The 24,782-nt window shown below is 40.2% G+C and overlaps 1 protein-coding gene across 11 annotated transcripts in view; it reads left to right on the top strand.

Moving 5' to 3' along the window:
* Positions 1 to 21,968, top strand: part of RGSL1 (regulator of G protein signaling like 1) — a 158,876-nt gene extending 136,908 nt beyond the window's left edge. For 7 of the 11 annotated variants that reach the window (XM_047840169.1, XM_047840167.1, XM_047840166.1 and 4 more), the window contains 5 exons: positions 2,215 to 2,389; positions 14,851 to 14,989; positions 15,244 to 15,368; positions 17,675 to 17,784; positions 19,539 to 20,118. In XM_047840169.1, coding sequence (XP_047696125.1) covers positions 2,215 to 2,389; positions 14,851 to 14,989; positions 15,244 to 15,368; positions 17,675 to 17,784; positions 19,539 to 19,657 — 668 coding nt within the window. In that variant the 3' untranslated portion in view covers positions 19,658 to 20,118. Of the gene's footprint in view, positions 1 to 2,214; positions 2,390 to 14,850; positions 14,990 to 15,243; positions 15,369 to 17,674; positions 17,785 to 19,538; positions 20,119 to 21,649 lie in introns of those variants that run through there. The other 4 variants (XR_007148082.1, XR_007148083.1, XM_047840165.1 and 1 more) reach the window with 4 other exon arrangements.
* Positions 21,969 to 24,782: the final 2,814 nt, after the last annotated feature.

Genomic DNA, 24,782 nt, shown 5'->3' with positions numbered 1-24,782 from the left:
ACTGCTAGGAATTTACTCAAGGAATACAGGATTACTGATGCATAGGGGCACATATACCCCAATGTTTATAGCAGCTCTTTCAATAATAGCCAAATTATGAAAAGAGTCTAAGTGTCCATCAATTGATGAATGGATAAAGAAGATGTGGCTTATATATAAAATGGAATACTACTTAGAAATGAGAAAGAATGAAATCCTTCCATTTGCAGCAATGTGGATGGAACTGGTGAAATAAGTCAATCAGAGAAAGACAGATATATGTTTTCACTCATATATGAATCTTGAGAAACTTAACAGAAGTCCATGAGGGAAGGGAAGGGGGAAAAAGTTACAAACAGAGAGGGAGGGAGGCAAACCATAAGAGACTCTTAAATACAGAGAACAAACTGAGAGTTGATGGGGGGTGGAGGAGAGGGGAAAGTGAGTGATGGGCATTGAGGAGGGCACTTGTTGGAATGAGCACTGGGTGCTCATTTGGCAATAAGTTATATTTTTAAAAAAACCCTTTCTTTACCCTTGGTAATACTCTCTTCTCCGAAATCTACTTTGATATTAAAATAGGCACTCCAGCTTTCTTTTTATTAGTGTTTGCAATATTGTATTTGCCCATTGTTCTTTTTATAACCTAGTTATTCCCTACATTTAAAGTGCTCTTCTAGGAGGCCTGGGGGGCTCAGTTGGTTAAACATCCAACTTTGGCTCAGGTCACGATCTCATGGCTCATGAGTTCAAACCCAGCATCTGGCTCTGTGCTGGTAGTGTGGAGCCTGGAGCCCACTTCGAGTTCTGTATCTCCCTCTCTCTGCCCCTCCCCTTCTCTGTCTCTCTCTGTCTCTCTCTGTTTCTCTCTCTCTCTCAAAAATAAACAAACATCAAAAACATTAAAAAAGTAAATTGCTCTTCTGGTAGCCAGTATAGAGTTGGGTCTTGCTTTGAAAAAAAATTATCCAACATGACAATCTTAATCCAATTGAAAGTCAACTGTCAAATATTCAGGGCATTTTGTGAGCCATCAATAGCTTGAAATCAACTATGATAGAAGTATTTATTATAGAAATCAGCAAATGTTACAAATCAGATCTCCCCTTCCCTACCAGAGTTGGTTTATAAGTATATCACTGCTCCCAGATTTCTTGAGTGAATTTAGCACCCTCTCTTCCTAAAATCTCTGACCATCACACCAACTTTCCTGTTCTGACTTTTTTCCCCCTTCAAACTCAACTATAAGAGATACAGATTGTAAGATAGGAAGGAGTAGCTTTTTGTTTTAGTTGGTACTATAACCCTAGGACCTAGCACAGTGTCTGGAACATAATAGGTGTTAGCTATTTATTGAATGTTGTAGTACCCTCCCATCTTATATGTAACACTGCTCCAAAAGGAATCCCACTTATGCCATAGGAAGCACCACACCCATATCAATGATTTTTGAACAGATATCCACAATATTGGATTTTACAGGAAAAATAGTAAATCCTAGAGCTGGATTAGACAATTTTCTTAACCCCAGCCAGTCAATTAACCAGGGTCTACATGCCAAATACAGCCCCAAATCCCTATGAATGGACTTCTTTAGATATATCCTAGTCAAGAAACTTTCTAAAATAAGTCTTTTTTTTTTTTGAGACACAATCCAAACCTTCTAGAATCTTCTATGTTTATCTTTACTCATTCCTGTCTGTTTTCTACTCTGGTGCCCTTATCTCTGTTTCTTTAATAAATTTCTTTACTCTTGATGTTTGGCTTTTTTGTTGTGCTGCTTCCCCAGTTTACTTCTAAATTACTTCCCTGATAAACCTTGAATAAGCATCATCAGAATCACAGACTCCATTTTGAAGGTCACATCTGTATATTCACTTTCTGCAGAAATGTTAGGGATTGGCATAACTACAGTGCAATCATATTTCTACGAAACAAGCACCAGGAAAACACAGTTGTTTTGTGCTTTCAGTACACAGTGATTTGTGCGTGTGCGTGTGTGTGCGTGTGTGTGTGTGTATGTTGTCATGCCATCTAAGCGGATGGCTTTTTCAGCAGTACTTCAAGTCAAAGTAAAAAGTTGAGCCCAAGGGTAGGTAGGAAATCACTCTTTCAATAGACTCAAAGATGGGTCCGTTTTCCTTTCTTCATTTTAGTTATGTCCAAGTTGGAGGCTTCAAGTTTATGAGTGACTTGATCAAATTAGATTTTAATTCTTTCCTCCTTCTCTCTCAGATTTCTCCACATCACCAAATGTATCAGGACGACCAACTGCAAATGTTGCAAACGTCCGGAGTACAGACCTTGAGAATGAAGATATAATCCTTATGAAGCGTCGTATATTTGGCCACAGGATTATTGTTGTCAACTTTGCGATCAATGATTTATATTTTTTTTCTGAAATGGAGAAGTAAGTTTCCCATCTCTCCCTGTCATGGCTTTCCAAACTTAGTACCATCCAGCAAAGACTGGAGTGGTCTATAAATGGTACCGTGATTTCAAACCTGCCAAGCAGGAATCTCCAACTGAAAATCTCACTGAATTCTGTCACTGTGTCAATTTCTGACATTCTTCCCTTTGGGTACTAGAAGCTCCTCAGTATTGAAAGAGTACTTACTTATACCAAGGAAGTGAAGCACTTTTTTTCTATTATTTGTTAATATGATAGAAGTTCTCTTACGTAGCACCACAGGGCCAATAGTTCTTTAGTTAGAGCAAAGAATTATAATAAAACTTGTGTGTGTCTGTATGTGTGTGCATGAAATTAATATATGTATAATATATTAATTATATATAATATATATTAAATATATATATTATTCCTTGCTTTATTCATCCATCTTATGAAAAAAGCAAGTAGTAGGAACAAACTGGAGGTCATTCCATTACATCTTTTGGTGAGTTATGTAAATCAAAACATCTTTCTACTCTAGGTCAGATTATTCTTACCTGTTGTTCAGTGCCATTTCTACTTAGAAATATTCTTTTTTTAATTTATTTTTTTAAATTTACATCCAGTTAGTTAGCATATAGTGCAACAATGATTTCAGGAGTAGGTTCCTTAGTGCCCCTTATCCATTTAGCCCATCTTCCCTCCCACAACCCCTCCAGCAAACCTCTGTTTATTCTCCATATTTAAGAGACCCTTGTGTTTTTGTCCTCCTCCTTGTTTTTATATTATTTTTGCTTCTCTTTCCTTATGTTCATCTGTTTTGTATCTTAAAACCATCATATGAGTGAAGTCATATGATATTTGTCTTTCTCTGACTAATTTCACTTAGCATAATACCCTCTAGTTCCATCCACGTAGTTGCAAATGGCAAGATTTCATTCTTTTTGATTGCTGAGTAATACTCCATTGTATACAAATACCACATCTCCTTTATCCATTCATACATCAATGGGCATTTGGGCTCTTTCCATACTTTGGCTGTTGTGGCCAGTGCTGCTATAAACATTGGGGTGCATGTGTCCCTTCAAAACAGCACACCTGTATCCCTTGGATAAATAGCTAGTAGTGCAATTGCTGGGTCATAGGGTAGTTCTATTTTTAATTTTTTGAGGAACCTCCATACTGTTTTCCAGAGTGGCTCCACCAGCTTGCATTCCAACCAACAATGCAAAAGAGATCCTATTTCTCCACATTCTCAACAACATCTGTTGTTGCCTCAGTTGTTAATGTCAGCCATTCTGACAGGTATGAGGTGGTATCTCATTGTGGTTTTGATTTGTATTTCCTTGATGATGAGTGATGTTGAGCATGTTTTCATGTGTCGGTTGGCCATCTGGAAGTCTTCTTTGGAGAAGTGTCTATTCATGTCTTTTGCCCATTTCTTCACTGGATTTTTGCTTTTTGGATGTTGAGAAGTTTGAGAAGTTTGAGAAGTTCTTTATAGATTTTGGATACTAGTCCTTTATCTGATATGTTGTTTGCACATATCTTCTCCCATTTTGTCAGTTGCCTTTTAGTTTTGCTGATTGATTCCTTCACTGTACAGAAGCTTTTTATTTTGATGAGGTCCCAATAGTTCATTTTTGCTTTTGTTTCCCCTGCCTCTGGAGACGTGTTGAGTAAGAAGTTGTTGCAGCCAAGGTCAAAGAGGTTTTTGCCTGCTTTCTCCTTGAGGATTTTGATAGCTTACTGTCTTACTTTTAGGTCTTTCATCTATTTTGAGTTTATTTTTGTGTCTGGTGTAAGAAAGTGGTCCAGGTTCATTCTTCTGCATGTCGCTGTCCAATTTTCCCAGCACCACTTGCTGAACAGACTGTCTTTATTCCATTGAATATTCTTTCCTACTTTGTCAAAGAATAGTTGGCCATATGTTTGTGGGTCCATTTCTGGGCTCTCTATTCTGTTCCATTGATCTGAGTGTCTGTTTTTGTGCCAGTACCATACTGTCTTGATGATTACAGCTTTGTAATACAGCTTGAAGTCTGGGATTGTAATGCCTCCACCTTTGGTTTTCTTTTTCAGGATTGCTTTGGTTATTCAGGATTTTTTCTGGCTCATTACAAATTTTAGGACTGTTCTAGGTTCTGTGAAGAATGCTGCTGTTATTTTGATAGGGATTGCATTGACTATGTAGATTGCTTTGGGTAGTATTGACATTTTAACAATATTTGTTCTTCTAATCCAGGAGCATGGAATAGTTTTCCATTTTTTGTGTGTCTTCTTCAATTTCTTTCATAAGCTTTCTATAGTTTTCAGTGTATATATTTTTCACTTATTTATTCCTAGATATTTTATGGCTTTTGGTGTAATTGTAAATGGGATCCATTCCTTGATTTCTCTTTCTGTTGCTTCCTTATTAGTGTATTGGAATGCAACCGATATCTGTGCATTGATTTTATATCCTGAAACTTTGCTGAATTCATGGATCAGTTCTAGCAGTTTTTTGGTGGAATCTTTTGGATCTTCCATATAGAGTATCATGTCATCTGTGAAGAGTGAAAGGTTGGCCTCCTCCTGGCCAATTTGGATGCCTTTTATTTCTTTGTGTTGTCTGATTGCTGAGGCTAAGACTTCCAATAGTATGTTGAATAACAGTGGCGAGATCGGACATCCCCATCTTGTTCCTGACCTTGGGGGGAAAGCTCTCATTTTTTCCCCATTGAGGATGATATTATTGTTGGGTCTTTCATACATGGCTTTTATGATCTTGAGGTATGACTCTTCTAGCCCTACTTTCTTAAGGTTTTTTATCAAGAAAGGATGCTGTCTTTTGTCAAATCCTTTCTCTATATCTATTGAGAGGATCATGTGGTTCTTGTCCTTTCTTTTATTAATGTGATGTATCTTATTGATTGTTTTGCAGATATTGAACCAGCCCTGCACCCCAGGTATAAATCCCACTTGGTCGTGGTGAATAATTTTTTTAAGGAATTGTTGGATCTGGTTGGCTAATATCTTGTTGATGATTTTTGCATCCATGTTCATCGGGGAAATTGGTCTATAGTTCTCCTTTTTAGTGGGGTCTTTGCCTGATTTTGGAATCAAGGCAATGCTGGCTTCATAGAAAGAGTTTGGAAGTTTTCTTTCCATTTGTATTTTTTGGAACAGCTTCAAGAGAATAGGTGTTAACTCTTTTTTAAATGTTGGTAGAATTCCCCCGGCAAGCCATCTGGCCCTGGACTCTTGCTTTTTGGGAAATGTTTGGTTACTAATTCGATTTATTTACTGGTTATGGGTCCGTTCATATTTTCTATTTCTTCCTGTTTCAGTTTTGGTAGTTTATATGTTTCTAGGAATTTGTCCATTTTTTCTAGACTGCCCATTTTATTGGCATATAATTGCTCATAATATTCTCTTATTGTTTTTATTTCTGCTGTGTTGGTTGTGATCTCTCCTCTTTCATTCTTGATTTTACTTATTTGGGTCCTTTCCTTTTTCTTTTTGTCTAGGGGTTTACCAATGTTGTTAATTCTTTCAAAGAACCAGCTTCTGTTTCATTGATCTGTTCTACTGCTTTTTTGTTTGTTTTGTTGTTTGGTTGTGTTGTTGGTTTTTTGGGGGAGGGGTTCGATAGCATTGGTTTCTGCTCTAATCTTTATTATTTCCTGTATTCTTCTGGTTTGGGGTTTTATTTGCTCTTCTTTTTCCAGCTCTTTAAGGTGTAAGGTTAGATTGTGTATGAGACCTTTCTTCCTTCTTTAGGAAAGCCTGGATTGCTGTATACTTCAATCTTATGACCACCTTTGCTGCATCCCAGAGGCTTTGGGCTGTGGTGTTATCATTTTCATTGGCTTCCATGTACTTTTTAATTTCCTCTAATTTCTCGGTTAGCCCATTCATTCTTTTGTAGGATGGTCTTTACTCCCCAAGTATTTGTTACATTTACAATTTTTTTCTTGTGGTTGATTTTGAGTTTCATAGCATTGTGGTCTGAAAATATGCATGGTATGATCTCAATCTTTTTGTACTTGTTGAGGGCTGATTTGTGTCCCAGTATGTGATCTATTCTGGAGAACATTCCATGTGCACTGGAGAAGAATGTGTATTACACTGCTTTAGGATGAAATGTTCTTAATATATCTGTTAAGTCCATATGGTCCAGTGTGCCATTCAAAGCCATTGTTTCCTTATTGATACTTTGTTTAGGTGATCTGCCCATTGTTGTAAGTGGGGTGTTGAAGTCCCCTAGTATTATGGTATTATTATCAATGAGTTTCTTTATGTTTGTGATTAATTGATTTATATATTTGAGTGCTCTCACATTTGACCACAAATGTTTACAATTGTTGGGTCTTCTTGGTGGATAGACCCCTTAATTATGGTATAATGTCCTTCTTCATCTCTTGTTACAGTCTTTATTTTAAGGTCTAGATTGTATAAGTATGGATACTCTGGCTTTCTTTTGTTGACCATTAGCATGATAGATGGTTCTCCCTGCCCTTACTTTCAATCTGAAGGTGTCTTTAGTTCTAAAGTGGGTCTCTTGTAAACAGCATATAGATGGATCTTGTTTTCTTTTTTTTTTTTAATTTTTTTTTCAACGTTTATTTATTTTTGGGGGACAGAGAGAGACAGAGCATGAACGGGGGAGGGGCAGAGAGAGAGGGAGACACAGAATCGGAAACAGGCTCCAGGCTCTGAGCCATCAGCCCAGAGCCCAACGCGGGGCTCGAAATCATGGACCACGAGATCGTGACCTGGCTGAAGTCGGATGCTTAACCGACTGCGCCACCCAGGCGCCCCTGGATCTTGTTTTCTTATCCATTCTGTTACCCTATGTCTTTTGATTGGAGCACTTAGTCCACTGACGTTTAGAGTTTTTTGCCATATGTTGCCTGTAGAGCTAGAGTTTCTGGTGGTGTTGTCTGGTCCTTTCTAGTCTTTGTTGCTTTTGTTTTGTTTTGCTTTGTTTTATTTTTTCATCTTTTCTCCCTTCAGAGAGTCCCCCTTAAAGTTTCTTGCAGGGGTGGTTTAGTGGTCACAAACTCCTTTAGTTTTTGTTTGGGAAAATTTTAATCTCTCCTATTTTGAATGACAGCCTTGATGGATAAAGAATTCTTGGTTACATATTTTGCATATTCAAAATTGAATATATCCTGCCACTCCTTTCTGACCTGCCAGGTTTCTGTGGATAGGTCTGCTGCAAACCTGATCTGTCTTTCCTTGTAGGTTAAGGACTTTTTTCCCCTTGCTGCTGTATGATTCTCTCCTTGCCTGAATATTTTGTGAATTTGACTATGATATGCCTTGTTGATGGTCGGTTTTTGTTGAATCTTATGGGAATCCTTCGTGCTTATTGGATTTTGATGTCTGTGTCTGTTCCCAGTTAGGAAAGTTTTCCACTATGATTTGCTCACATAACACTTCTACCCCTTTTTTTCTCTCTTCATCTTCTGGACCCCTATGATTCTGATGTTGTTCCTTTTTAATGAGTCACTGATTTCTCTAAATCTTAAATTGTGCTCTTTTGCCTGAGTCTCCCTTTTTTTCTGCTTCATTATTCTCCATAAGTTTGTCCTCTATATCACTGATTTGCTGCTCTGCCTCATCATTCTTGCTGCCATGGCAGCCATTCGAGATTGCAGCTCAGTTATATCATTTTTTATTTCATCCTGACTAGCTTTTACTTCTTTTATCTCTGCAGAGAGGAATTCTAATCTATTTTAGACCCCAGCTAGTATTCTTTTTATCGTGATTCTAAATCCTGGTTCAGACATATTATTTGTATCTGTATTGACTAAGTCCCTAGCTGTTGTTTCTTCTTGCTCTTTCTTTTGGGGTGAATTCCTTTGTTTCATCATTTGAAGGAAGAAAAGGAATTAATAAGGTAAAAAAAATTAAAATTAAAAAATTAAAAACAACACACACACACAAATCAATTAAATGATGCTAGACTCTAGGTGTGTTTTGGTCTGTTTATTGAAAGGAGCTTGATAGATTAGAGAAGATGGCAGTAAAGGGGGAAAAAAACAAGAAAAAAAGGAAAACATTTGAAAATTTGAGAAAATGAATACAATGAAATAGAATAAAATGAAATGATGGAAATAAAATAATTTGAAAAATTTACAAAAAAGTAAGAAATATAGGAGAAAAATAAAAATAAAATTTTAATAAAAATTGAAAATAAAAGGATTTTTTCTCTTTCTGTATTCAAGAAAAAAAAGAAATAAAAAAAGAAAATTCAATAGATGGACCAGTTAACAGACTGAAATACAATGAAATACGTTTTCCCCAGAATTCAAACTATGAAACATTTTATAGTCCACAAACTAAGCAGGTGGAGAGATTTGTGGTGTGCCTGAAGAGCGAGGTTGGCCCTGTTGGGTGGGGCTTAGTGTAATGGCTCCATTCTCCACTAGATGGCACAGCTTAGCTTAGTGGGTGGATTGTTGTGGTGCTTGTAGGTGTGACTGCGCATGTGAAGGAGGGGGTGTCACCCAGCTACCCAGTCTCTAGTATCAGCACTCTGTGCTCCCCCTGCCAGCAATTGCACACCAGTCCTTTGTCTCTGGCTTCCATCCACTCTGCACTTTTACACTGTCTGTGACCAAGCTGTTAGGTTGCCAGGTGGCACCTCCCTCATGAGTTTTATCTCAGATGCAGCTGTGTTTCCCAACCCCTCACTTCTGAGGCACTTCAACTTTGATCCACTCAGATCCTCTGGGGGAGGGTCTCACCAAGCAATGGCCAGGTGCCAGCCATACCCAGGAACATTCGTGGGACTGTGCTGCTGCCAATGTCCAGAGACTGTGCCTGGGTGCCAGCCTGCCCCAGGAAAAGTTCACATGATCGTGTAGCAGCAGTTTTTCAGGGATTATGGAAAATCACAATACACATCTGGCACCAGGCTTCACCAGTAACAACCTTGTTCTCTGGGGTCTGCTGGGACTAGGTGACTGCACAGCCATTACCAAATGTTTTTCCAGCAGTGGAGCCACTTCTCCTATGTGGCCTGAGGACCTCCCAGACTCTACTCTGCTCCCGGGGATTCACCCTTCCCACCAGAACACCATCAAGTATTGAGCTGCAGAGTTTCAGACTCTGTGCTCCCCCTGTTTACAGAGTCTTGATGAAATTTAAATCCTTTCCTTTCTCCTTTTTTAGTTCAGTCCCCATGGCTGTTTCCACTTTTCCACTTTCCCTCCAGCTGCTTTTGGGGGGGGCATGTTTTTCCCATACTCTCCCCCCATCTCCATCCTGTTTTCACAAGCAAAAACAGCTCCCTGCCCTCTGTGGCTTCTCTCTCCCCCAGTTCACCTCTCTGCACCAAGTACCTGCTGAGCTCTGTGGTTCAGGTTGTGTATATTTTTGTGTTAATCCTCAAATCAGTTTTCTAGGTGTACAGGAAGGTTTAGTGTTGATCTGGCTCTATTTAATGGACATGAGACACACAAAAAAAACTTCCATGCTTTTCCACCATCTTGGCTCCACCCCCTCTACTTAGAAATATTATTAACCAAGTGTGTTTTCATGTGTACAGCTGCCCAATTTGTGAGCCCAGAGCCTGAACTGGCAAAAAAGTCATACTGGAGTAGAGAAGTTAGTCAGTGGTTATCAACCCTGGTGCACATCAGGATTGCTTGAAGCTTATGATTACTGCCAATGCCAAGGTCCCTGAGATTTGGATTTTACTGGTCCAGTGTGGATCTTGGGAACTTGTATTTTCACAAGCTACTCATGTGATTCTGATGTGCAGCATAGTTTAGAACATGGGTCTAGTATCTCCAAAAGACAGTTGACTTAAAATTTCTCTTGAACATTTGCAGAGACAAGCAAGTGACTGTAAGAGGAATAAGAGCCTCCACTTTATTCCTTGTCCTCAAGGGTGGGGACATCTTTGTTACTCAGAAAAAGCATGTTGTTGGAATACTGATTTGAAATTTGGAACACATTTTCCCCATAGAAATGATGTACTACATACATGGTGATTAGATACCTTATGTACTAAAGTAGAATGGCTTGATTGTCTTACAAGTCTATATTTTAGATGTGGTGTGCTTTTTTTTTTTTTGAGAACTGTGTTATAAGTTCTAAACTAATTTAAAAATAAAGACAGAGATGCATAAGTGGTATTTAAGTTGACATAAGTTGGAAGTCCCCTGTACATACATACAGGTCACTTAGTCTTCTATATTACTTCACTCATTGTGTATCATTATTATTGTTTTTGCTTGCCTCTGGTTGATTAGCTTTTTAAAAATGTTTAATTCCAGTATAGTTAATATACAGTATTATATTAGTTTCAGGTGTAGAATATATTGATTAAACAATTCTATACATTATTCAGTGTTCATCATGAGAAGTATACTTTTTTTTTATATATATATATGAAATTTATTGACCAATTGGTTTCCATACAACACCCAGTGCTCATCCCAAAAGGTGCCCTCCTCAATACCCATCACCCACCCTCCCCTCCCTCCCACCCCCCCCCCCCCATCAACCCTCAGTTTGTTCTCAGTTTTTAACAGTCTCTTATGCTTTGGCTCTCTCCCACTCTAACCTCTTTTTTTTTTTTTATTCCTTCCCCTCCCCCATGGGTTCCTGTTAAGTTTCTCAGGATCTACATAAGAGTGAAAACATATGGTATCTGTCTTTCTCTGTATGGCTTATTTCACTTAGCATCACACTCTCCAGTTCCATCCACGTTGCTACAAAAGGCCATATTTCATTTTTTCTCATTGCCACGTAATATTCCATTGTGTATATAAACCACAATTTCTTTATCCATTCATCAGTTTATGGACATTTAGGCTCTTTCCATAATCTGGCTATTGTTGAGAGTGCTGCTACGAACATTGGGGTACAAGTGCCCCTATGCATCAGTACTCCTGTATCCCTTGGGTAAATTCCTAGCAGTGCTATTGCTGGGTCATAGGGTAGGTCTATTTTTAATTTTCTGAGGAACCTCCACACTGCTTTCCAGAGCGGCTGCACCAATTTGCATTCCCACCAACAGTGCAAGAGGGTTCCCGTTTCTCCACATCCTCTCCAGCATCTATAGTCTCCTGATTTGTTCATTTTGGCCACTCTGACTGGCGTGAGGTGATACCTGAGTGTGGTTTTGATTTGTATTTCCCTGATAAGGAGCGACGCTGAACATCTTTTCATGTGCCTGTTGGCCATCCGGATATCTTCTTTAGAGAAGTGTCTATTCATGCTTTCTGCCCATTTCTTCACTGGGTTATTTGTTTTTCGGGTGTGGAGTTTGGTGAGCTCTTTATAGATTTTAGATACTAGCCCTTTGTCCGATATGTCATTTGCGATTATCTTTTCCCATTCCGTTGGTTGCCTTTTAGTTTTGTTGGTTGTTTCCTTTGCTGTGCAGAAGCTTTTTATCTTCATAAGGTCCCAGTAATTCACTTTTGCTTTTAATTCCCTTGCCTTTGGGGATGTGTCGAGTAAGAGATTGCTACGGCTGAGGTCAGAGAGGTCTTTTCCTGCTTTCTCCTCTAAGGTTTTGATGGTTTCCTGTCTCACATTTAGGTCCTTTATCCATTTTGAGTTTATTTTTGTGAATGGTGTGAGAAAGTGGTCTAGTTTCAACCTTCTGCATGTTGCTGTCCAGTTCTCCCAGCACCATTTGTTAAAGAGACTGTCTTTTTTCCATTGGATGTTCTTTCCTGCTTTGTCAAAGATGAGTTGGCCATACGTTTGTGGGTCTAGTTCTGGGGTTTCTATTCTATTCCATTGGTCTCTGTGTCTGTTTTTGTGCCAGAGAAGTATACTCTTAATCTCCATCACCTATTTCACCCATCTGCCCACCAGCCTCTCCTCTGGTGACCATCAGTTTATTCTCTATAGTTAAGAGTGCATTTCTTGTTTTTTCCTTTTTTTTATTTGTTTGTTTTGTTTCTTAAATTCCACATATGAGTGAAATAATATTGTATTTGTCTTTCTCTGACCAATTTATTTCACTTAGCATTATACCCTCTAGCTCCATCCATGTTGTTGCAAATGGCAAAATTTCATTCTTTTTTATGGCTGACTAATATCCCATTGTGTATATATAGCATAACTTCTTTATCCATTCAGTGGACACATGGGCTGCTTCCATAATCTGGCTACTATAAATAATGCTGCAGTAAACATAGGGGTGCATACATCTCTGTGAATTAGTGTTTTCATATTCTTTGGGTAATACCCAGTAGTGGGATTACTGGATCATATGGTAATTCTATTTTTAATTTTGTGAAGAAGCTCCATACTTAAACAGCTATTATTATGTCAAATCATACTAATGTACTTTCACTTACCTGTCAAACTTTTGATGTAAAGCCAAAGCCATTCCTCTAATTGGAGATCCACATATTTTTCTTGCACAAACTATATCCAAAATGCTATCTGCTAATTCTGATTTTTCTTTCTTTCTTTTTTTAAAGTTTACTTTACTTATTTTGAGAGAGAGAGAAGTGAGCAGGAGAGGGGCGGGGAGAGGGGAAGAGAGAAAGAATCCCAAGCAGGCTCTGCACTGAGGGCACAGAGCCCAATGTGGGGCTTGAACCAACAAACCATGAGATCATAACCTGAGCTGAAATCAAGAGTCAGTCACTTAATAGACTGAGCCACCCAGGCAGCCCAAATTTTTCTCTCCTTAAAGTGGAGTGAGAATTTAAAGGTTACTGCAAGGCAATTAATCCTTCTGGATTTTTATACTTGTTTTTTCAATGTTTTAAATTGTTTTGTCACACCCAACTCAATAGCAACTTTTTGAAAAGCAGCTTGTCTTTACTGGAATGTTCCAAGGCATTGAAATTTGTTTTCACAGAAACAGCAAACACCTTTTCTTTTTATGTTCATATTTTATCAATTTTTATAAATTACAAATTTTAGTAACAAATACAATAGGCAAAAATATTTGAGAAGAAACATGGATAATTCTCAGTATATACCTGCCTCAACTCAATGGAAAAATGTGAGAGTGTATTACAAAATGTACAACCAGTGTATACAGTGAGCACGTTACAGGTATCAGTGTGTTTTCAGAATTTCAGAGCACCTGGTAACTTAGCACATTAGTTAGAGGAATTGGGTTAAGAGATCTTCCACTGCACCCCAGTGAGGCATTTGGCTCAGTTCCACGAGTGCTTACTGATTGCTTACTCATTCTTGTGCACGGGATTTGACATAGGAGATACAAAAGACAACTAAGACATGCTCTCTATTCTCTAAGATCCCACAAACTGATCTGGATGGCAGACAAAACACAAATAAGAGTTAAGAAGTAGGATGATAGGTGCAGGAAGTGCATTTGGACAACTAAAAAGAAAAGCAAAACTTTGTTTTCCATGCTTACTGCTGAATCCCTGCTCTTGGAACTGCACCTGGCAAAGAGTAAACCCTTAATAAATGTCTGCTGATTGGATAAATAAACAGATTTGCAAATTAAGCTTATAAAGGGAAAACATTGGTAGTCTACTCTTAGGAAAACTTTAAATGGTTAAGATTTAAAGTGGCCTGAGAGAGGGGCACCTGTGTGGATTAGTCAGTTAAATGTCCAACTCTTGTTGATTTCAGCTCAGGTCATGATCTCACAGTTTGTGAGTTCGAGACCCACATGGAGTTCTGCACAGATACTGCAGAGCCTACTTGGATTCTCTCTCTCCCTCTCTCTCTGCCCCTCCCCTGCTTTCACTGTCTACCAAAATAAAGAAATAAACATTATATATATATTTAAAATATAAAATATAAAGTTGCCTGAGGCCTGAGAGAAATAAACTGTGTACTTAAATCAAGACAAAGTATAACTGACAGATATTTGATGGTTAGTAAAAGAATATGTCACTAGGAGACAGCAGAAAGTAGTTGCCAGGGGTTATGGGAAGGGAGGAATGGATCGTTTTTATTTAATGGGCATAGAGTTTCAGTTGGGGAAGATGAAAAAAGTTCTGGAGATGGTGTTGATGGTTGAACAACAAGGTAAATGTATTTAATGCCACTGAACTGTACATTTAAAAACGGTTAAACTGGTAAATTTTATGTTAGGTATATTTTACTATAATTTAGAAAAATAAGAAAATTTAAAAAAAAAAGCAAGAGAAAAGCACTATCTTGCCTAGGAGAGTGGTGGTAATTGTGAAAGTGTCAGCAGAGAAGGGAAAACAAAGAAAAAGATAGCCCTTAGTTCCTGAAGTTGTCAGAGGCAAAACTCGTACAGAGACAAGGGTGGAGGGAGGATGGGATAAAGGGCGTTTGCAGTAAAGAAATACACTTGAAGAAGCACTTAGCACATTACCTGACCTGTGGTAGGTGCTCAATATCTGCCAATGGATGCATTATGATTAAATGAATAAAGTTTCAACCTGGCCAAGGATTGGCCCTGTCTTTCTTAGGTCAGAAATGGGTCTGGGCTGGCTGCCCTATTTAGTTGCTGCTTTGATCTTCTCCTAGCTGATTTCCTGCTTACTGCTTCTTTTTAGATTTAATAATTTGGTGAGTTCAGCTCACATGCTGCAAGTCAACCGGGCATACAACGAGAATGACGTGATGCTAATGAGGTCCAAACTTAATATCATCCTAAAGCTCTACCTGAATTCTGAAATTCCTCCAAGGCTGAGGGTAAAGGGAACTCCCACTTCTCTCTGGGCTTTTTCCAAGAAGCATTTCCTCCACAAGAAATGATAGCTAATAGGCACTTCCTAAGTCCTGTGTCAACCAGATGTCCTTTACTAGAAGTTGCATGACAACATGCCGCTTTCTGGGGAGAGGATGGTCCTATAGGTACTGAGGGTACCTATAGGTACTAGGGGTCACAAGAGGTTTTCTGCCTTCCCTGGAATTATGTCAGTGACAGGGTTCCATTCTATGGGTAGGTGAACATCTCTGAATCCCAGAAGGATGCTATCCTTGCTTCCATTGCAGAGGGCCACCTAGATCGGAGCATCTTCCATGGAACTATCATGTCTCTCTTCCCCATCATTATGTACTTCTGGAAAAGGTAAGTATTTCCCCTTGCCCAAAGATTATAAAGGCAGGAAAACACATTTGACTTCCTAAAGAGTTTTCTGTCTTCCTCTAACTCTCTACTTCATGGTTTCCATTTTCATGGGAACTACAATGGTGTATCCTTATCCTACTTGCTACACTTGGTCTCTCATACTCCCACACTGAAACTGAATCAGAAGATGGAAGGTCAAGTAAGACTGGGGATCAGAGTGCCTGGGTCCCACATCCCCTGGCTCCCACATGCTTGGGAAAGGATGTTAATTTTATTAGGCATAGGTTCCTCACCTAAGCGTGAGTATGGAACATGGCTATCTGGGGAGAAATTCTGTCAAGACTCACACAACTGCACTTGTGCTTAAGGAGCCCCATTGAGGCAGTAAGACAGCATAGTTTTACTCTGTTAGGTCCAAATACCATAATATTTCAATTTTCAAGAGGAGCTTAGACATTTAGACTTTTATCTCTGAAAGTTAAAGTGGCTAATGTGGCAACTAACTCAAAACTAAACCATGGTAAGGAAACTCTGAAGGCCAAAAAACAAAAATGAAACAAACAAAATATTTGCAGGACATATGCAACCTGTGGCCCACTGGTTTCTAACCTATCCTGTCAGGGTTTGGACTGAGACACTGGCTCAGGTTCTCCCAGTGGTTATTTACTCCTGTGGTGCACTGTGGCTCCAGCCTATATCTTCCACATAATGAGTGGCAGTGCCTTGGGTGACAGTGACCAGAGGACAACTGGCTGAAATGTTCCAAGACAAGGCTAATTGAGATGTTTATATTATTATGTGATTCCAAGTCTTAAGGGTTCCCCCCCTCCTCTCTCTCTCTCTCTCTCTCTCTCTCACACACACACACACACACACACACATACACATACACACATTACCTTATTATAAAATAAGTGTAAAGTTTGCATACTAATCTCTAACCTTTATTTTAAAATCCCTATGATAATAAATTATTTAATACAGGATTGAAAGAAATTAAAAAGCAAAGTTCAAGATAACAAGGTTAGCTTTTTGAACACCAATTGTTACCTAGCACTAAGACTAGATTTGACTTAGTTCTGCTGAGCAGGATTAAATAGAAATTTTTCCTGATTCTGGAGAATGAGAAACCCCTGGGAAATGCATGCTGCTCCTGGCTTGAGTCAGTGCTCTGCAGTCTCTTATACCTATTTAGGAAATATAGGGGTGCTTCAGAGAGGCTTTGAATCCCTAATCCTTATGTTGTTGATTCTTTCCTTGCTTTACTGTATACTCCTATATAAAGAGTTTTATATTGCATAAACTGTATTCACATATCTTATCCCAGATGAACCTCTTAATAACCCTATGAGGTGGGTGGAACAAAGTGTTGTTATCCCCGTTTTATAGATGAGTAAACCAAGGCTCAAAGGAATTAAGAGACACATAGGATCACTTGGAATTAGGTAAACCAAGATTAGAAACCAGGTCTCTCTGTCTCTTAAGTACCACAAAGAATGCATCATATCACACTGGGAGCTCCATAATGGGAGGGAGACCCATTTCAGCAAATGGAATGGCAGAAACCAACTGTGATCAAATAGAGTGTCCTTTAAGGAAAGGAAGGAGGGCAGCAGTCAAGACCATCAGAGCCAAGTCGGCATAGAAAATAAATCCAGTCTTAGCCGAGACTGGACCTTAAGGAGGCCAATGCAAGGGTAGGCTGAAGGACAGCAAGGGTTCGGGGCCAGGGAGAAAGAGATGAAGAATATTGTGAGGGATTCCAGGGAGCAGTAGTTCTCAGGTTCCAGTGAGTATATGAGTCCAAGTTCATGTGAAGAGCAGAGGTCTGTCTACTCCAGGGAAAGGGCTGCTGGGAATACGATGACAGGTCATGACCTTCAGCAAGGGACAGGATGAAACCACGGATTGGGACCTGAGAGGAAGTCAGTCAGACACTCTGGCTGTACCAGGTGGGGTTAAGTAGGGAGTTCATACTCTGATGCTCAAGCAAGCATCCCAGGGATTGACCCCCACCTCAGACCTATGTACAGTAGGTTCTTTAAAGACTCCATTCACTGGTTCCAGAAGGGAATTCCAACATACTATGCATGGCAGGTCCTCACTGGAGCCAGTCAGGGACACAGAGGAGGCCGCAGAAGAAGGGCCTCTGACAGGCAGCACTCCAAGGCCAAGTCTTTTCTCTTCTCTATTACACACTCCATTCTCTGTAAGGACTGTCCCTGTTCTGGTTCCCTTGTGCTCCATACTCCAGCCTCCTTAGCTGATAGCTTTCTCCCTGTGACCAGAAGCCATTCTTTTCACAGGTTTTCTTCCTGGAAGGCAGCCCACTCTTACTTCCAGTACAGGGGGAAGATATTTAAGGATAAAAAAACTTCTCAAAAGCCCGTGCACAAGTATCCTCCTTTGAGTGGAGGTAAGTTCTATACCTGTGTTCATGACCTACAGCCCCATTCTCCAGCAAATCAGACTCATGAAGGGAAAGCAAGGGTCCAAAAGACCAACTTCAGACTTTACAGAGGATATTGTCTTCTGGAGGGGTGGGCATCTCATTGACTTTACTCTTAGAGAAGCATTAAAGTGTATTTTATCTGTGGCTATTAGTGCCAGATAAAGGGAACCCATGCACCAATCCCTGGCAGTACCTCCCAATAGCTTTGGGATGTGGGTCATTGTCATTGTCTATGTGGTGGGTAAATGGAGGTGGGGACCTGCTTTACTGATATTTAAGAAGCCCCCTGCTCCAACTATCTCCAGAAACCCTACCATCTGAAAATTATGTATTTTATGGTGTTAAGTGACAACCACTTAAGTGGTAAATATATATATATATCTTTATGCATATATATAATTTTATGAGAGCATGAAAAAAATTCAGAAATAAAATGTTAATAGGATTATCTCTGCTTACTGTGATTATGAAAGATTTACATATTGATTATTAATATATTATAATTAGATATTATTAATATATATTATTCATGTTTTATATTAATATATTTACAAATAAATAGATGTGTTTGAAAACACATACACACATGTTTTCTTAGCACAGAGTAGCTAAACTCAGTCCCTTTCTTAATATCTGCACTGAGATCAGTGCTTAAGCAAAAGGGAGTTTTAAAGAGAGGGAGGAGGGTGCACAGAGCAATGCCTAGAGAGGACAAGACTGAATGTTTTTGCTTTGAAACATTCTGGGAACCAAAGAGAACAGGTTGATGAGTTTGGGTCTAGTACCAGCATCAAAACAAAATATGGAGGTAAGATAGGAGTCTTAGAGACAGCAGCAAACTATCCTGTGAAAGAGCTGACCATTCCATGGTTTCAGCTTAAATTCTGCCCAGTTCTCATGTCCATTTTACCTGACACTTAACACTGTCCCTCCTCCAGCCCCCTCACAAACAAGTATCCTGACCCCTTTCAGGAGTACAAACGAGGCTCTTGAGACTTAACCCATCCCTAGCTTGCCTGAATGGTAGGGGAAACAACTCTGGACCAGTTTCTGCCCCTCTGAGAGGGTCCTCACCTGAGTAGGAAATAAAACACCTACCTCCCTAGCTGGGGCTGCCCTCATAGCCAATTAATATTGCTCATTATCCTTTTCTCTGCCTTGTAAAGTGTCACATCAGTGGACAGAAATTAACAATCTTTTCAGTAGGTGGAGCCAAGTGTCCCTGTGGGAATAAAGGCTCATTTAAGTGAGGGTGGAGGGATGGGTTGGAGGATACTAACAGGGAAAGGAGAGGGAGGTGAGCAGGCAGGGTGGGCAAATGATACTCAGAGGAGCAAGAACATGCCCCTTAGTGGTAACCAAACAGCTTCCAATATTTGGCTCATTTCCTATTGCTGAGCTCTAAGGAAGTAAATCCCCAAATCTTTTCTGGTGTCTGAAGTTGGAAGAGGGCAACAGGATGCCTAAATTAAGGGGCAGGGCACTTGGGTTCCTGTCCTGAAGAGTCATCGTTTATGTGTTGGAGGACATTGAGCATTTTGCTTCTCCTCTCTCCACCCCAGATCCCTGATCTCAAATTTAGAGGTTTGGATTTAGATAATGTCTATCATTAACATACTGTACTCAGAGGAATGTCATTAAGAGTTTCCTTGCTTACACAGATTTATTTTGTCAGATGTTATAAGGGATTTTAATACACCCCCCTCCTTCTTCCCCAGGAGATCACGCCATTTTAAGATTCACCTTGCTCAGAGGTATTGAGTGGTTTTGGCCTCAACAGCGGGAAATAGTAACAAGTTCAGTCCAAAATTGTGAGTTGGGATTGGAATCCCACTGATGTCAAAAGCCTAGAGGAATGACTCTAATGCCAGTTTGGCCAATCTCCTTAGTGACCACAAGGAGACTGAGGTACCCAAAATGCGAAGCAACTTTTTCCAAACCACACAGCTTGTGAGTGGCAGAGGTGGGATGAGAAATGGATCTCTTGGCTGTCCTTCTGGGCCTCTGTGCATAGCTCTTATTTGAATAACTGTACTTTCTTGATTCTTTTATAGCCCCTTGAAGGCAGGTTCCTTAACCTTGTCTGTATCTCTGCTGGCTCCTCTGCCATTTCTGGGTGTGATGTGTGACCTTTATTAAGAGATGATTGTAACATCCCAATTGTTATTTTCCCTTCCCACTGAGAACACCTGTGGGCTTGAACAGGACCTCCAATCTATACATCCTGGTTCCTGGAAGTGCCTGCTGCTGATCTTCTTATTCCTGTAATAAACACTCTGGTCCTAGCATCCCATATTTGAGCCATGTTATTTCTTTTTTTTCCCCCATCTTCAGCCTCAAGGAGTTAATCCCACTCCCAAGTACTAAAGTTGCCTTGGGTTCCACATGGATTTCAGGTTGGGGATACTCTTTTCTGTTGCTTATGGGCATAAAATGCCAACTTTCCTGTTCTACTCACTTGCATGTCCTCTCATTGCTTAATGGTAAAGGCCTCTATGGAATATTGCCCATGATCCATAGAGTCCAAACAGCCCTAAAGTCTTGTGGTTCTAGTGTTCATCTGGCCCAGTCTCTTTATTTTACTTCCCTGGGTCTGTGGGGTTGGCATCATGACCTTTGCATCCAGATGAAATGTCTACTAAGACAAAAGGTATTACAGCATTCAAACCAGGTCTCCTTAAAGTCCCTGGAGAATCACTGCTTCAACTTCACTTTCCCAACTCCTTCATTGGAGGTATTTACCTGGAAGCTGTTCTGGGATGGCCCTCCTGGGCTGGAGGTCCTCCAGTGAGTGCTTGTGTCCTGAGTTCTGATGAAGTTTTTCTCTGTATTTGTCTTTAGCTTCATCTAGCAACCTTACCCCATCAAAACATGTGCTCTCCACTGTGCAGCTGTGTCCTGTCACAGGGTAGGCATGAATCAGAAGTCCTCTTCTTCAGTTCAGAGCTGCTTTGTCCAAGTGTACAATGGGAGACGGGGGAGAAACTTTTTGGAAACCCAGCTCCACATCCTGACATTCCTCAGCATGTAGAGCCAAGGTGTTGAGCTTAGTGCTTCCAGAGAGGCCTGTAGTCAAGATAGTTAGGGAAGGGTTTCTCTGTGGCTGTCTTTTCTCACCTCTAACTAATACAGGCACTTTTAGGAAGTTGGAGTCCCTGACCCATCCTCCAGGAGAGCACTATTGCTGGGGGAAGAGTGTCCCAGATGATCTTTTATTGCCAGCTTCCCTAATACTCCAGCCTTTCAAAGTAAGGTACATAAAATGGAAAGCAGAGTTGTTCTACTTGGCAGGATATTAGCAATAAAAGCTATGAAGGACTCAAGCCTGTCAAAATCAGATTCAGCCTAACTCACTTCTATACAAGCACCAAAGTGGAATTAATGCTAAGTTAAGGTTCTGAGAGAATCCCCAGAGAGTCATGGAAGCCACAACTGAGCCCAAGATCTGCTTAAAAGTCAAGGTTATAGATAGCAGCCTCTGTGAATGGAAGGTCTGGTTTCCTCACCAGCCATCCCACCTTCTCAGACCTTCTACAAGTCTGACAGGGACTTGGAGCTCCCCCAGCATCACTTGCCAGTGCTGGTGCCTGGAAGGCAAGCCAGGTAATTTGGAGTTCTTTGTACAGAAAGACAATGCATAGCTTCAGGGGTTGCATGTTCTTGTGGAGGAAGGTGAGAATGAGAATGCAAGGGGCCATATCCTGAAGGCAAAGGGTTTTGGTTTTGGCCATTGCCATTCCTAAAGAGAATGATGGCAACAGACCAGCAGAGATTACACTAGTGATCTCATTGCCATTCTAATAACTGGCCACTCTTCTTCTTCCTTCAGACAAAATTTACCCAGCAACAAAAGGGAGAAAAAGTAGTCAAGTCAGGCTCCCAAAAGAGGCACATCATCTCTCAGAAGCCTCCTAACACTGACAGAAATGAAGTGCCCTGTGTCATCTTCCCTAGAAAGATAAATGGAGTGACAGCCCAAACATGGCAGGACCAGACTGCAGTGGGTAAGATGGGGCGCAGAGCATGACCAGAAGCACCTCTGCCCTCCTTGAATGGAAGGTCCTGTCAGAGATGGTCTTTCCACAGTGGGAATGTAACAGATCACCCAACTCATAGGGTCAGGAGACCTGGGCACTTAATTCACTCTAGAGCTGCATGGCCTTGAGCAAATCTCTGACTCATGGTTGTCAAAGAATCTCATGACAAATGTATGAAGGTGGCATTTAAACACTCTTATAAACAAGGTATTCTTTTTATCAACAGTGACAGGTGGGATCTTTTAATGCTAGTATCTCCCATTTGGACAATGATTCACATCCATTGTATTAGGAAATCCTCACAACCCTGTGAGTAACCTTGTTAAAAACTACTTATTTTTAAACAGATGAAGAAACTCACACACACAGAAGGTAAGTGACTTTCCACAGATCAGGTAGTAAGTGTAGACCAGGTAGTAAGTGGCACAGTCTGGACTAGAACGCACCACTTGTGAGCCTTTGGCTAGATCTCATTCCATGGTCACCCTCTATACAACTTTTCATGCCCAAAAGGAATAGTTCTTCACTGGAGTTCTGTTTATTCGCCAATTAATATGTAAAGAGACTCTGGGAAATTTTGACCTAGTTACAGAGTCACTAAGCTCATTTTTTGCCCTTTGAAGAAAATCAGGAGTAAAATGACCAAATGTCCTAAATGAGCCCCCCACTTGAGATAATCAAGGAAAGATGGGCTCAACTCTGTGGGTTGTAGAACAAGGAAAGTAGAAGGCTTATTAGAGAAGCCTCTCCGATTTCCAGCCAGTTTCCTGCTATGCTGATGCCCTTTATTTCCTAGACTTTCCTCAAAGATGAAAAATGTTGTGATGTTAGGACAGGGCTGACAAACACATGGAAATGTGAGATCATCTGGATGGGACTTTGATTGCAGTATCCCAGGAAGACTGTAAGTAGATGTGCCTAGAAAAGGTCTGAATGCAGATGAGGTGTGGAGAGCCTCAGGCCACTGGGAGAGGGTCCAGTGAGGCAAGCATTTAGCCTAAGAAAATCCCAGAAGAAGGAAGTGAAAATTTCTTTCCCTAAAGGTGCTAGGGCTCCAAAATATAACCTGAGTTAACAGACAGAGCAGAGTGCATGAAACAGAATCCCAGCTTTTAAAAATCCGGCAAGAAACTAAGGCAAGATGCCAGGAAAAGAATGGAGAAGAGCCCTATTATTGAAATAGAAGTAGCAAGAATGGCCTTGGTCAAAGGGGATCAAGACCTTGTACATGGAATCAAAGAGGATGTTAGGCCAGCAACAAAGTGATTGGCGAGGATCTGGTAAAATATTGATTCAGTGTCATGTGCCTAAATACCCTCACATTGTACTAAGCTGGACCTACCGATTGGCAGTAGGTGAGACCCACTGAAGGAAAAGAGAGATCACTAAAAGAACTCATTTGAAACTGTGATCTTTGCCCATTTCATAATTCTCTCCCTGTGTATGCTCATCCATGGGTATATTTTGTGCAGATATGCAAGTACACATAAACATGTTATTCAAAAAACTTCACAATAATTGATAGAACCATCCTGAATATAAAAAGTATTTCTCCTCATTTATTGAGGCTTGCTGATTGCCTCCTTTGATTTCTTATTCTCTCACTTCAGATCTAGTATGTTCTAGCCTCAGATTTAAGCTAGTATCACAAGAGCAATCACCTAGCATGCAAGCAAATAATATAAATGGGTAAGCAACCCATGAGACATAATAGAGAATGGTAGAAACTGATGAGCTGGTGAATACATCTCAAAGGAGACAGTAATAGCTCTAGCCAGACAACTCAATGTGGTCAGAACTTCCTAACTTAGGAGAGAGAGAGAGAGAGAGAGAGAGAGAGAGAGAGAGAGAGAGAAAGGAAGGAAAGAAAGAAAGAAAGAAAGAAAGAAAGAAAGAAAGAAAGAAATGGGGGAGAGAGGAAAAGAGAGAAAGAAAAGAGAAAAAGAATAATAAATTAAAATTTTTTGGAATACTATGCAAGTCAAACAAAACTTGGCTTGTGATCTTTGCTTTCCACTTTTTCTTTCCCCTTGTAATTATATTTAGGCCCTGAGTCTATCTTAGAAAATATTAGAAGGGAGAAAGAATTCCAAACAATAGATCCATGGGAGTCACTGGCATCAAAGGTAAGGGCCAGGAAAGAAGGGCCAGGGAAGGAAGCTAGCCTACTCTAGTCCCTGTATTAGTGTTCTATTGCTAACACAACAAATTACCAGACATTTAGTGGCATAAAACAACACAAAATTACTGTCTTATGGTGCTGAGGACAGAAGTCTGACCCAGAACTCATCGGGCTAATGTCAGGTATGCAGAACTTCATTCCTTTCTGGAGTCTCTAGAGGTGCATCCGTTCCCTTGCTCATTTAGGTTATTGGCACAATTCAGTCTCTGCAGTTGTAGCCCTGAGGTTTTGTTTCCTTGCTGGCTGTCAGCCTTTGCCTGACTGAAAAACCCTCAACCCTTTAATGGCATATTATATAATACCATTGACAATTTGATCCCAATTTAGATTTCCAGATTCGTGTCTTGCCTCTCTTCCTCATACTTCCCATTCCCCAGCAAGGAGGTTGTATAAAACACCCTTCCTTTTCCCCTCCGCTGGGTGGTAAGAGACATGACAACAGTGACACCTCCTGATTGTCTCCTCTCTCTTCTCACCATTTCCTGTCTGTTTTTGCAACATTTTTCCCTCTCTTTGTAGATACTTGTTTATATATATCCCTCACCTACTAGACTATAAACTTTTGTAGAGTAGAGACCATGTCCTATTTTTCTTTATGCCTCCAATTCCTAGCACAGTGACATAAAGATAATAGTTGCCCCAGAAATACATGTCAAATGCATGAGTGAATGCCAGGTTTATGAATGTAGTAGAAAAAATAGGATGTGCAGTTTATGCCTGCCCTAACCTTACAGTTAACTATA

The sequence above is a fragment of the Prionailurus viverrinus genome, chromosome F1 (assembly GCF_022837055.1).
Source record: "Prionailurus viverrinus isolate Anna chromosome F1, UM_Priviv_1.0, whole genome shotgun sequence".
Classification (NCBI taxonomy): domain Eukaryota; kingdom Metazoa; phylum Chordata; class Mammalia; order Carnivora; family Felidae; genus Prionailurus; species Prionailurus viverrinus.
Note: the sequence above shows the minus strand (reverse complement) of the source record. Positions and strands in the feature narration are given on the sequence as shown.